This window comes from Hirundo rustica, chromosome Z, assembly GCF_015227805.2.
Source record: "Hirundo rustica isolate bHirRus1 chromosome Z, bHirRus1.pri.v3, whole genome shotgun sequence".
Classification (NCBI taxonomy): Eukaryota; Metazoa; Chordata; class Aves; order Passeriformes; family Hirundinidae; genus Hirundo; species Hirundo rustica.
The window spans coordinates 40970103-40984418 of record NC_053488.1 but is presented as its reverse complement, the minus strand read 5'-3'; the positions used below and the strand labels follow the sequence as shown (position 1 = coordinate 40984418).

The 14316-nt window shown below is 40.1% G+C and overlaps 1 protein-coding gene across 2 annotated transcripts in view; it reads right to left on the bottom strand.

The window, feature by feature from the left end:
* Window positions 1–14316, bottom strand: part of LRRC2 (leucine rich repeat containing 2) — an 82286-nt gene that overhangs the window by 35300 nt on the left and 32670 nt on the right. Inside the window, exon 4 of one of the 2 annotated variants that reach the window (XM_040089786.2) lies at window positions 7264–7443. In XM_040089786.2, the coding sequence (XP_039945720.1) occupies window positions 7264–7443 (180 nt within the window). The remainder of the gene's footprint in view (window positions 1–7263; window positions 7444–14316) is intronic. The other variant, XM_040089785.2, reaches the window with a different exon arrangement.

Here is a 14316-nt window from a genome sequence, read left to right as displayed (position 1 = left end):
AATACAGATGAGGTTACAGAATGCCTTTATTATCTAAGGATCCCATTCAATACAAATGTAGATCCACTTGTGCAAACTCGAGTAAAATGTTAGACAACTTTTTACGTTAATCTGCAAGCATAAAATCATTGAATTATGGAATGGCTCGGGTTGGAAGGGATCTTAAAGATCTAGTTCCAGCCCCACTGCCATGGACAAGGTCACCTTTCACGAGACCAAGGTTCTCAAAGCCTCATCCAACCTGGTCTTGAACACTTCGAGGGATGGGTCTTCCACAGCTTATCTGGACAACCTGTTTAATTGCCTCATCACCCTCAGAGGAAAGAATAATATGTAAACTAAACCTATCCTCTTTCAGTTTATGGCCCTTACCCTTTGTCCTGTTTCTACATGCCCTCATAAACAGTTCCTACCCAGGTTTTTTACAGGTCTCCTTCAGGTACTGAAAAGCCCCAGTAAGGCCACCTCAGAGCCTTCTTTCCTACAGGTTGAACAAGCCCATTTCTCTCAGCTTGTCATATAGGAGAGGCCTTCCATCCCTCTAATCGCCTTTGTGTCTCTCCTCTCATATCATGCCAACAGGTCCACATCCTTTCTGTGCTGGGAACTCAGGGCTGGATACAGGGTTCCAGGTGGGGTCTCACCAGAGCAGAGGGGCAGAGTCCCTTCCCTCCCCTGCTGCCCACGCTGCTTTGGATGCAGCCCAGGACACATTTGGCTTTCTGGGCTGGGGGTGCTCGTCACTGGGTCATGTCCAGCCTCTCACCCACCAAGCCCTTCTCAGCAGGGCTGCTTTCCATCTGTTCATCCCTCAGCGTGTGCTGATACCAGCGTGTGCTTCAACCCAAGCACAGGACCTTGTACTTGGTCTTGTTAAACCTCATGAGATTCACGAGCCCAGTTCCAGAGCTTGTCCAGGTCCCTCTGTATAACAGACAAGATAACCTATCCTTCAAACAGTTTGATAGCACCACTCAGCTGGGTGTTGTCAGCAAATTTCCTGAGGGCGCACTCAAACCCACTGCCTAAATCATTGATTAAGACACTGAATAGCACTGTTTCCTATACAGTCTCTTGACGCCCACCACATCTCACAAACATCCATCCAGATGCTGAATTCTTGACCAGGATGCTCTGGATGAGCCAGCTCCTCTGAATCCACTGAATAGTGCACATATCACGTCCATGCCTCTGCACTTTAGCGAGGAGGATGTGGTGGCCATGTCAAAGACCATACCAAAATCCAGACAGATGAGAGCCTTTTCTTGTCCATGGATAAAGTCACTCCATTGTAAAAGGCCAACAAGTTGTTCAGGAAGGATTTTTCCTTAGTGAAACCACGTTGGTTTTCTCAAACTACCCTCCTGGTCTTTGTGTGCCTTAGCATAGCTTTCAGGAGGATCTCTTCCATGATTTTCCCAGGGACAGAGATAATGCTGAGAGGTCAGCAGATCCCAAGGTCCACTTTTCTACTTTCTTCTAAAATGGGTATGTTTTCCATCTTTCAGTCGCCTGGGACTTTACCTGACTGCTATGTCTTTTCAAATGTCACAGAGTGGCTTAGTGGCTACATCAGGCAGTTCCTTCAAGCCTCTGGGATGTATCTCATCAGTTCCCATAGACACACCTATATTCAGGTTCCTCAGGTCATCATGAACCTGATCTTTGCTTACAGTGCAAGTGACTTAACTCCCCCTGTCCTTGCCATCAGTGCCATCTGCTCAGGAGGTGGGAAGAGAATGGATGCCATTGAAAACTGAGTCAAAAATGTTCTGATAAAAACAGTCAACTTGCAACACCAGTGTTTAATACTGCCTCTTCAAAGAGGGGATGCAAACAAAATTTTCCTCTGTTTCATACAAGACTGAGCTGTTGGACAAATAACACTGAATACTGAATAAATGACAAAGGTAAGAGATGAGTTTGCAGTTCTCAGAATAGGCCTTTAAGATGAGATGTATTTTCTTCTTGGAAACTCACAAAATACATTGGGAATCCTATTAATAGAAAAACCTATTTTAGGTATCAAGAAGTCACTTAAAATTCTATTACTAATAGTTTTCCCATCTGAGTTCTAGAAAATTGGATTAATGATATGCACAAAGGAAATTTTATACTGTGCAAGGAAAAAGAGACAAAATTCCCTTATGTTTTCTTAATAAATTATGTCTCAAAAGCAGTTATTTTTAATCCTAAATATTTGGAAAATCAAAAATGGGAGAGGACACAGTACAAATATTTTATTAACAGCTCTTTGAAAGGTATAATGGATAACATGTGGGACAAAAATATCCCAATGTAACCTTACAGTTCCGTGCCAGCACTAAGGCTTTGGAAACATACGAAACTTCAGTTCACTATTTCCTATGTGAATATGAGAATATATTGTTGGATATTTTCAGTAACAGCAATTACTAATATATCAGCACCACTTTATATACAGCAACTGCACTGCAGCCACAGAGTAAAAACTAGATCTCTAATCTCACTCAGAAGACAAAGAAAATCCCCTGGCTACACCCCATTCATTATTTTTTTTCTCTATTATTCCTAGACAAACCATTTTAAGACAGAACTCCATTCTGCAGTTTCTTTTCTTTTTTATTTTTAACAATTCTCATTAAAATATTTGCTATTACATAAAAACTATCAAATCAAAAGTATTCTCAGCTGTCTTCTGTTACAAATTTGTTCTTATTCATGTACATATGTGACTATAAAAATGTGATTTGAAATATCTGATCATGAATTCAACTCTTTCCTCTATCTGATTCACAGTGGAGCATTATCTCCTAAATCTGGAAAAACAGGAATATAAACTTCATTATTCCAGAATTCCAGAAACTTCTACTTCACCAATATTTTTTTTCATTGAAAATATTTTCATCAGCTAATGTTCTCACATACCTTTACCTCTTGTGAGAATCAAAAGTTGTCATAATATGGCTCACCAGGTTACTCTCTGCCAGGTGATCTGTTGATCTACACTTGACTTCAATTCTCTCTGAGGATTAAAAACTCAACAAGATGCATGTCACTACCAACATCAAATACCTGTATTTGCTCTCAAGTACATTTTAGCAGTGATATTTACCTAGTTATTTCTGTTTTGTAAGCAGAAGACAAAATTATGAACCTCTTAGCACTTAACCTCTCCAGACACCTTACCTTCTGATTTAAGACTCAGTCCTCACTCTTTGCTTACATAAAGCTCCCAAATCAAACCCACATCAATAATTTTCCTTCTGAAAATTAAGTAGATAAGTTGACATATATAAGTATACTTAAAATATGTTTCATTTACAGATAATGTTCAAAAACTTCAAAATATCCAAGACCTTTCATAATATTGTCTAATGAAAATAACTAACATTTCCAATACACATTAATATCCATCACTCTATGCATATATAGTAAGTGAAATAAAAGCACATCTCTTTGCAAGCCTTTGCCTTTACATGTAAATAAAGAGAGCATTACACAAATTGAGACAAAGTTCCTCTGAAAGTTATGTCATAATAAAAAGGGCAGTTCCACTACCTTCCTAATAGGTAGCCTATCAATACATAACATTCAGTAAGACTGAAAAACATCAGGAAGTTTTGACAAAAAAAGTTCTGAACAGTTCAGGTACACAGTATTGGAGTGTTTTTTTGTATTATTTGTTTTTGCATTACATCAGTGATTATGCATCATTTCTGGATAGGCTAGAATTACTACTGTGATGTAAATAAATTACATATATATATTACATATATATATGTATGTATAAGTAGTATCTATGGCTTAGAAAATACGTTAATTTTGTTATGCAGTGTCTAATGTTCAAATCTATGTTTCCACAGAGGAGTGCTTAGATTTAATGAATCTTGAAAAATAAAATTTCTGAACAAAATTTCCTGGGTAAGAGGAGGATGGTTAATGCTATAACACCCTGTCTGAGGGAAGCCTTACAACAAAGCATTTTCAAACATACTCTTACCCTTCCAGGCAAACATTTACATAAAGAAAACCAGCAACAAAAACATTAGAAGAAAGAAATCATGGGTATAAGCCAGCAGGATAAGCATAAATAAGTAGAGGGAAAGTGAATAAATGAGAGTAACATAAAAGCTACTGATAGGCAGAAATACCATCATTTTAATGCAATTGAAAGAAGTGTTACTAGAAACAATGAGACTTTTTCCCTTGTTTCCCAGAAAAGGTGTGATACAGGCTCTACATTACACTCTAACAGAACAAAGTATTGGTTCCCCAGCCACCAGTGGTGTTCCCCAAGGCTCGGTGTTGGGGCCAGCCCTCTTTAGAGTCTTTATTTTTGATCTGGATGTGGAGATCGAGCGTCCCCTAAGTCACTTTTCAAACAACACTAAGTTGGGTGGGAGGATTGATCTACTAGAGGGTAGGAAAGATGTTCAGAGTCATCTGGATCAGCTAGATCAATGGTCCAAAGGCATTTGTATGAGTTTCAATAACACAAAGAGCCAGATACTGTCCTTGGGTCACAACAGCCCCATACGGCACTACAGGCTTGGGGAAAAGAAGGAAAACTGCCTGGCAGAAAAGGACCTGGGGGTGCTGGCTGAAAGCCAGTCAAACATGATCCAGCAGTGTGCCCAGCTGGCCGAGAAGGCCGAAGACATCCTGGCCTGTATCAAAAACAGTGTGGCCAGCAGGACCAGGGAAATTATAGTCCTGCTGTACTTGTGAGACCAGTCCTCAAACCCTGTGTTCAGTTCTGGGCCCCTGTCCTGGTTTTGTCCAGAACAGGGCTAAATTTTGCAGCATTCAGGAAGGGGCATTGCTAATACCCAGAGGTTATCCTATACCACCTTCCAGCATTGTTCAGGGGTGGGAGAAAGGGTCCCTGCTGATCAAGTAAGTGTGGCTGGCCATCATTGCTTTGCTTTGTAACTGATGTTATAGCTGTTTCCAGTAAATTGTTCTTATCTCAACCCATGATCTTTACCTTTTGTGCCTTGAATTTTCCTCTCCACACCTTCTCACCGCGAGGGGGGATGGAGACGGGAATGAGTGAGTGTCACGTGGTTTGGAGTGCTTCAGTGGGAACATTAAATTGGGGAATACCATTTCTAATCCACAACAGCCCCAGACACCAGGTGCTACAGAGTGTCCAGAGAAGGGCAACAGAGCTGCTGAAGGGTCTGGAGCACAAATTTTATGAGGAGCAGTGAGGGAGCTGGTGTTGCTGACCCCGGAGAAAAGGAAGGTGACCTTATCGCCCTCTACATCTGCCTGAAAAGGAGGGTGTAGCAAGGTGAGAGTCAGTCTCCTCTCCCATGTGAAAAGTGGGAGAAATGAAAGGATGAGAGGAAGTTACTTCAGGTTGCACAAACAGAGGTCTAGATTGGATACTAGAGAAAACATTCTTCACTGAGACGTTGTCCAGGCATTGGAACTGGCCACCCAAATATCAGGTAAAATTACCATCCTCGAAAATGGTAAAAAAATGGTGTGTATGTGTCACTTAGGAACATGGTTTAGAGATGAACACAGTGGGGATAGGTTTATGGTTGGCCTCAATGATCTTAGAGGCCATTTCCAATCTTAACAGTTCTGTGATTCTGAGATCTGTGTTCATGCCTTTATTGTGGAAAGAGATTTTAATAACATTAGTGACTTTTTTTCCTTAGGGATCATTTTCATTAACATCGCATAATATTATGAGAATAAAAAAAAAAAAAAAAAAAAAGTCAGCCTCAATCTGCCTCAATTGTTAAGCAACAACCCCTTAAAACCCTCTGTTTAATGGTTTAGGGTAGCCACTGTCAGGAGACTTGTAGCCTTTCTCCTTTCTCCCATGCTATTTCCCCTTTCTTCCAAACTACATCTTATAAGGTGTTTGTCCATTAAACTCACTGGTCAATTTGAGTTTTGCAGTCAAAGTGCTGATAAAACAGTTAGTGTTCATTTTATGTCCATTATCTGCTTGCTTCTTGTTTATGATCTGTTAGTGTGCTTAGATGCCAGGCTGAAACTAAAATAGATCTCAATGTCTATGTAAAATTGTATTTCTAAGATATAGTGCTAGTAAATAAATCAAAAGTATGAGTGTTACTTGATTAATAGAATGACAAAAGAGTAGAGAGTTCTAGCTCAGATTTCTGTGTTTCAGGATGCTCTCCCTCTTTCTGTTTTTCTTAGTTAAATTTATGATATCAAGGGAGATGGAGCTTTTACTCTTTAAGCTGTTATCTCTTAGTGTACATAAGGAATGGCACTCATGGGGAAAGTTTACTACTACTGTATTTAAAATCAAAGGCTGAGATATTGGTACACCTGGGTGCATGAGCTCGACACTGGAGAGTCCACAATGGGCCCAGTTTCTTCAGCTCTCAAAGATGCCACACATTACACTTATATTTTTCCTTGTAAGAGCAGTAAATCCCTCTCAAAACCAATACAATCTGCCAAACAAGCTTTTCTATCGTAAGATCCAAAAATATAGGAGAGGCAAGTATTAAAATTATTGTTATGTAGCTTAAAATGGCAAGAGCCAAAGCATTCAAGCATTAAGAATTTCTTTTTCAAAAACTTGTAACACCAGGTTGAGTAGATTTAAATTAGATGTTATGAAGAAATTCTTCACTGTAAGGGTGTTGAGGCACTAGCACAGGTTGCCCAGAAAGGCAGTGGAAGCAACATCCCTGGAAATATTCAAGGCCATGTTGGAAAGGGCTCTGACCAACTCAGTCTAATGAAAGGTGTCCCTGCCCACAGCAGTGGGGTTGGAACTAGATGACTTTTAAGGTCCCTTCCAATCCAAATTTTTCTATGAATCAATTACTCTATGATGACATATCTCTTTAATAAATTAAGATCACTACTGAAGTCTTAAAAAATTAAAATGTGTATTTTTTTGCAGGGTTCTGGGTTTGGTCCCTTTTTCCCACAATGTTATGTTTCAATTCATCTTGTTTGAGGTTTAAAATTCTGTAATACTTCTCTTTTTCTTAATCTGTAAGGAATATAAAACACCACTTGTTCCCATAAACAACCCTCCATCACTTGAATACAAGCAATAACTGCTTACAATCAGAGTGAAAAATGGGCTAACTTTTTCCCATATTATATTCATGGTTTTCAATACAATTTGATAAGTATAATTAAAGCCAGAAAGACATAAAAACATAGTGTTTACTGTTCAGTGTAAACAAGGAAGACGATTATCTGTAAATTAACAAGAATATCCATGGATGGTCTTTTCTCTGAAATAGAGTTAAATGGTATGAGTATAAATACCTGAATATCTTGGATCAACTCACCAATCTCTGCTGGAAGATGGTTGATTTGATTTTTTGACAATTCCAGTACTATCAGATCTTGAAATAGTGCAATGTAGGTTGGAATGGTTTGTATCAACGTATTGTACACATGCCATTCTTTCAGATAGACCTGCTCTTTCAGAGAATCTGGGAGTTCCTGTAAATGAAATAAGAATAAGTAAACAGAAAGCATGACATTAGAATTTTGTGACTCTGTTTCCAAATAGGGAGAAAAGAGCATTTTGCCTTAATTATCTTGATGTAGAATAGTAGTTTGCCAAAGCCTTACCAAAGCTGTCTGCTTTTGAAGAGCATTTTAGCTGCTTTTTTCACATATTCATTTTTTTTAACTCCTAATGCAATTATTTGCTCTAAACCAGAAACCGATCTGAAGAAATCAATCTGTTTGCTGTCTCACACATTATTTCCTTTTTCCAGATGGAGGATTTCTTTAAAACACAATACAGTACTTTAATTCACACATCAAGATGCAGTAAAATGGAGCACAGAACAGAAGAGTGCATAGAGAATATCTAAATAGGGTTTGCTAAAATAAAAGAAAAAAGGTGTGATTTTGTTCCAAATACCTGCCATTGCTTCACAACTTGTTTTCCAAGAGGGAGCAGAAACCATTTCAGAAATTATGCACACATATCATCTGGCTTAACTTCTATTAAAAAAATTTAGAGAAAGAATAAAATTGATTTTTAAATTAAAAATTAATTTCATTTTTAAATCAGTCCAAATTTGCAAGTAATTTTTGATTTATTTATGCTTTATTCATTGATTTATTTGCAAGAAATTTTTGATTTATTCATGATTCATTCATTTATTTTTGTTTTCAAAATTCCAGTAATTTTGAAATTTCCTGTAATTTCTGAGTAATTTTCAGATTAGTCTATTTAACAAAAGTCTTCAATACATGAATTAAAGAAATTTGTAAGCCTTTGATTCTTACAAAATTGCTTTAATTAATTGGTATTCACTTTAAGTGTACATGCCTTTGTTTGAATTATGTCACCAAATTCTTTGAACTTAAACAAAAGTCAGTGCCAGAAGTTGAAGGTCAGATAATTTAAACTCCACTTTCTCAAGCATCACATAATTTAGCGCTCTTTCCTAGGTTTTATAACACTGTGCACTCGTAACATGTGGAATAAATAATCTGGAAGAGATTCTACCACTGACTTTGCTCCATAAGAAGAGATGTGAGAGTTTCAGCCTTTGATTCTTTTATAAATTTCAGATTTGTTTCCTGTGTGACACAGAATACGACACAGTAGGAATTATTGGATTTTATAAAAAGGATATTATCCTTTTCTATTTTCTTCTAGATTTCACAGATCTCCCAACACATTTGTAAGAATGATGCATTTTAATTTTTTTTTTTTTTTAATTAATGCTGAACTTCTGGATTAGCAATTGTTCTACTTAACTCTCAGTTAAATTAAAACATCTAATTATAATTATAGATATACTGTACTGTTGATCAGATCCCATTTGTTGGTTGTTACTGCCTCTCATTTCAATTCTTTTCAAATTTACACATGCAGACATAAAACGTATGCTTTGTTGCTGTAATGCATTAATTGGGTTTATATAGTGTTTCATCAGATTTGAAATCTGTATCACGTGGTTTGTCCTTAATCAGCTGTAACCCAACTCTCTTCCACTGCCACTTCTCCCTGATTGGGTAGTGTCGTGTCCCTGCCTCTGGGCCCCTTGGGGAAAATGCCCCGACAGGGGAGGAGTGAGCTCTCTCTGGCACCGACAAGCTATTGGGAAGATCTCCAGCCAAGCAGGGCAGGACTGGAAAATAAAACAAAGACAAAGAGCAGGCTCTTTCTTTTTGCCATCAGCGGTCATCTAGTCATGTGGAGAAGTACCACACTTTGTTGTTCTGCCTTGCTATCTTCCCTTCCATATTTGATACAGATAATTTCATTTCTTACTTCATTTTTTGATTAGGTGTGTGTGTGTGTATTACATTGTGATCCATCTTCTGTGTCTGTCAGTTTATGACAATTAAAAAATAAAATGCCCCACATGCCTCAGGACTAGTAGCGAGAAATGTCTCCAGCTTTGTGGAATTAGTTACTATTTTTCATCTTCAGTGCTGCACTTTTTTCTTCAGCAAAATAAAATAATAGAGGACAACAGAAAATTCAATTAGTATTGTTTTCCCTACCTGTAAAGAAAGGAAAATTCAGCACACAAGGGATAGTATTTAGCTGGAAGGTCATAGATCTCTCTGTAGGGAAGAACCATGATTCAGAGAGAGAGATGAATTATCATATTGGAGAGGAAAAGATGTCTATGTTAACAGACATTATTTTTCACTCTATTTCTCCACAGTGCAGGTCAGTCTTTGCCTGTTGACCCATTGTTTTTGGTTTTTTTTTTTTATTGTCACAACACATCATTTCCAGCTCTTTGGTGACAAATACAGCCCTTTCTCCTCTGAAGCCAGCAACCATGCTGTTCTCCCACACTGAAGGGAGTACTCCACAAAATTCTCCTTGATACATTGAAAACAGTGCAGCACACAAGGCTCTCTACCAGATCAAGATCAAACTCATTTACCATTTAAAAAGAAATTAAGCCAAAATACAAAAAAAAAAATGTTAATGCATAAAGATTTTTTTAAATGTTTATGTCTGCATTAAGACTTGTTTAGAGCACCAAGATATTCCTGTGCAGCAACAGAACTACATTTAGACAAGACTTCCAAAGAATGGAAGTAGATTCCATATTTCTACCAACTGTTAACTTGCTCTTATTTTTTGCAAATATTTCTTTATATCACATAATCATATTTACAATTTGCAAATGCAAGCATGCAAATACTTTGCTACTTTGTGCTTTTTCAATATTTTCCATTTTAAAATTCATTTATATTTGTGTTGTTGAAACATAAATTGATGTGATATTTTGCTTCATTACAAACTAGATAGGGATGGGAATTGAAACTTTCACAAGCTTTATGTTTGCTTTACTCTCTGATTCTCTTTTGTTCTTTTGTAATCTTCTACTACCATGCTAAAGCTGGAAGCTGCTGATAATTTGCTGCATGAAGACTGACACTTGGAGGATAGCCAGCCTTTTGCCTTTAACAGCAAAACAATACCTCAAACCTGTTTGATTTTTAGAAGAGAAAAAAGTTTTTAAAACGAATAAATAACCAACATACAACCAATGCTAATAATAATATTTTTAATTAGGAGAGAATTCACCGGCTAGACCTGAGCTTGAACTAAAACTGTGATCAAAGCTCTAAGTTTAAATTTGGTTTCATTTCCAGCTCTATACTTTTATCTGTCATGGGCCAAAATAAAATTTTGGATCCAAATCTCCCGCTCTTTTAAAATAATTTGAAGCTAGTTCCAGGCACTCCCTGCAGCAGGTCCCCAGAACAACACTGGCACTGTCTGCACCACCCCCCACCCCCCCCCCCGCCCCATTCTCCCAACACAAGTATGTGTTGTCTTTCACCCAGTGTGTAAAAGGCTGATCCACACACAAGTGTTCTTTGATTAATTTACTGTTCTGCACAGAAAGGGTTTCTGAGTGGGCAAGCCCTAAACCTTAACAAGGGAATTCTATCAACAAATAATTTATCCTTCTGACATCTGGACACCACTCTGCCGTCACTGGCTGCCCAGGGTGGTGGCACCCCAAGTGGCTGACGGCAGACAGAGCTGAGCTCAGCAGGGCCACAAGCACTGGGGCTATGTGGAAGGGGGTGGTTGGTGGCTTAGGTCAGCTGGAGCCTCTGTGTGGAAGAGCAGGGTGTGCCTGGGTGTAGCTGCTTCCAGCTGGGTCCACCTAGTCCCAGCCAGCTCTGCATGTCTCACCTTGCTGTTATAAGGGTGCTTGGGTGTGGCCCATGGTCACAGCAGCACATTCCAGGGCCCTTTGTGATGCAGGGGTCTCATGGTGCCTAGAGACCACTGTTAGGAAGGGCCGTGCCCTGAGGTTGAGGCTACTTAAAGAGCACTGAGACCTGGAGTGTCCAATCCCAGAACACTTCCCTCAGGAGGTAGCATCTCCCCTGGATGCCTCAGTGACAGAGGTTGCCAAAGGGGCACAAAGTGAAGAACTGAGCAGATGGGACAACCACCACCTCCTCCTCCTCCTGCTCCTCCTCCTCCTCCTCATCCTCATCCTCTTCATCCTCCTTATCCTCATCATCCTCCTCCTTATCCTCATCATCTTTCTCCTCCTGCCCATAGGTGGGCCACAGACAGCCATAAGCAGCACTGCAGATAGAGTAGCATTCTGTGCCTCTCACTGCTGAAGCTCAAGAGATGGCTAAAGCAGCAACTTCTGACTTCATCAAACAGGTTACAGCAGCAGAGACAGAGAGCCAGGGAGCTGCTACAAACAGCCCCTGCTGCCTATTCCCCAGCTCCCCGCCAAGCCCTCTGGAAGCCCACACCCTCAGTGGGCAAAGGGCAGGGAGAGCAGCAGGAGCAGCCCTGGAAGTACCAGAGACCAAGAAGAATGTCTTGGTAGAGTAGAGGGAATGCTTGAAACTCTACAACCCCCAAGAGCTCTCTCAAGTGGAACATGACGGGAACCAAATCTGGAGTGCTGGAAAAGAGAAGCCTCCCTTGCCCCTCACATGTCAGGCACGGTCAGTGTACTGAGGCTTTAACAATGGAGTAGCCCACCTCTAAGCAGTAGAGAAATGGGCTCAACTTTGACCTTATTTTATGAGCTCCCCTGTGTGGCTGATTGATGGATATGAGGATGACAGCACCATCCAGACCAGCAGACAGCGAGAGCCAGGAAGCTGAAATTCGCAGGCCCTGCTGGTCACCCCCCCAGCTCCTCCCCATCAAGCCAGGCGGAAGCCCGTGCCCTCAGCAGGCAGCAAGTAGAACTGGCATCAGGGGCACTCCTGTCAGCGTCAGCGACTGAGGCAGAGGCAGAGGCTAAGAGGGACAAAGACTGGGAAGATAACATAGACCAAGAGCTGTCCCAAGAAGAGGACAGCACAGACACAAAAATTGGAGTACTGAGGAAGAGTCTTCTCATGCCCCTCCCACATGAGGCATGGGAAGAAGGACTGGGACAGTCAGCTACAAACACCCACAAGCACTGAATTGGATCTGCCAAGGTGGGTCCGTAACAGACCTTCTTATAGCCGGGATCTGCTGTCCTGCTCAAACAAAAACATGGTTTGGGAGGACAAATGTTTTTTCAGCCTTGAAGGTGATGGCATGTGGGATATGAGGGAAAGAATCGCTTTTGGAGAGTCCACTTTCTGGGAGGAAGAGTTGGTGGCATGGAATAAGAAGTTATTTGAGTGTGTCCTACGCAGGTCCACACCTAGTGCTGTCCCCACACAACAGGCCTCCCTCTTCAGGAGGGCACTTGGTGCTCTGTGGAGGGTGTTCTGTGTCCTTGCATCACGGGACAGCCAGAGCTATAGCATCCTGCTGGCAGCTCTGGAGATGGCAGCTGGCCCTAAGCCTGTGCAGAATTCCTGTGAAATCCCAGAAGATAAGAGGCTAACATGTATGTCTCAAGCAACAACATACAGATGTATGGCTGCAGATACCGCCAAGTATTTTGGTAATAAAAGATTATCAACAAGGCTTGTTGATAATACCCAAGGATTTCTGATAATAACATGCCCTGAAAAAGAACAGGATGTGGCTGGAGAAGGCAGCCATGCAGTAGGCTGTGCTGGTCCATGTAGAGCAGTGCTTTTCCAGGACAAACATGCTTGTTGTAGCTTTCAAAGATAAGTACAATGCAGTACCACCTAAGCATAGGAGCAAGGCCAAGATGTGGTCTTGGACTGTAGGGGGATACCAAGACTACCCAAAACCCTCAAAGGCTTCCAACCCATTTCCAGAAATATCTGAAAGAATAAACTGGGCATAATGCCAAGTTTACTTCACAAGTGAGAAATCTTTCTTCAGGGCAGGAAAACCTCTCTATAAAACACACCTTCAGTCAAGTCCAGGAGGAATTTCCCCTGTGATATTGGACTTGCAGAAGAAGGAGATAATTGTTTCCATTCATCCTCTGTAGGAGCCTGAACTGAGAGATGTGGGACAACAGGTGGGTCTTCAGAATGCTGTTTATTGTATAGAAGATGCCACAGCAGTAATGGCTCATGGGTAGCAGAGCCATACCTAAAGCTGCCAACCACAGCCTATAGGCAAGCCTGAAGCCACATTAGTTCTGGTTGCAATGCATTATATAGTGTTCGTTGCCGAGCACCTTAATACATAATAACCAATCAGCATTATACACATTACTTTTACCATTACTTCTAGCCTATCATAACTATCAACATTACCACATTATGGTCATTACTATTCAATCATATCAAGTTCAATATGTTACGGTTTAAGCTTAAAGTTGTTTTTCTGTTTTCTTGGAGTGGAAAATTCTTAGACCTTTTTTCTATTTGCTAGATCGGCATGTGTGTTTGCCTGTGGTATCTTATGCTTTTCTCTAAGACCTATTTCTGCTTGGTAAAAGCACCTTCTTTTTTTGTGATTAAGATATCCTTTGCTCTAGCCATAAAACCTCCTTCCAGTTCGACTTAACCTTCGCTTTCTTAGTTGTCCAGTAACAACTGGACAGCAGTTCTTAATTTAGACATCCTTCATTCTTCTATATCAAAATTTGCTTCCATCTCTATTCCACTCTCAGGTTCCACATTTAGAGAGCCTTCTGCTAAGCATATATATCCGTGAAACTTTTCTGTCAAACTTTCATCTTTCCCACCAACTCTCCTTGTAACCAATCTGACCAGTAAAAAAGACAAACAGAAAATGGTGATTGATCATGGATTATGGAAAATTAAATGCTAATACTTTACCTTTAACAGCAGCAGTGCCTGACACTGCTGAGTTAATTGCCGTATATACAGGAAGTTCATCCAGGTTTAACTACCATGACATGAAAGATATGTACCTTATGGTTCCATTTCAGGAGAGACATTGGAATTGTTTTGCTTTCACATGGAAGGAGATGCAATACACTTTCACCAAATACTGCAGGGATT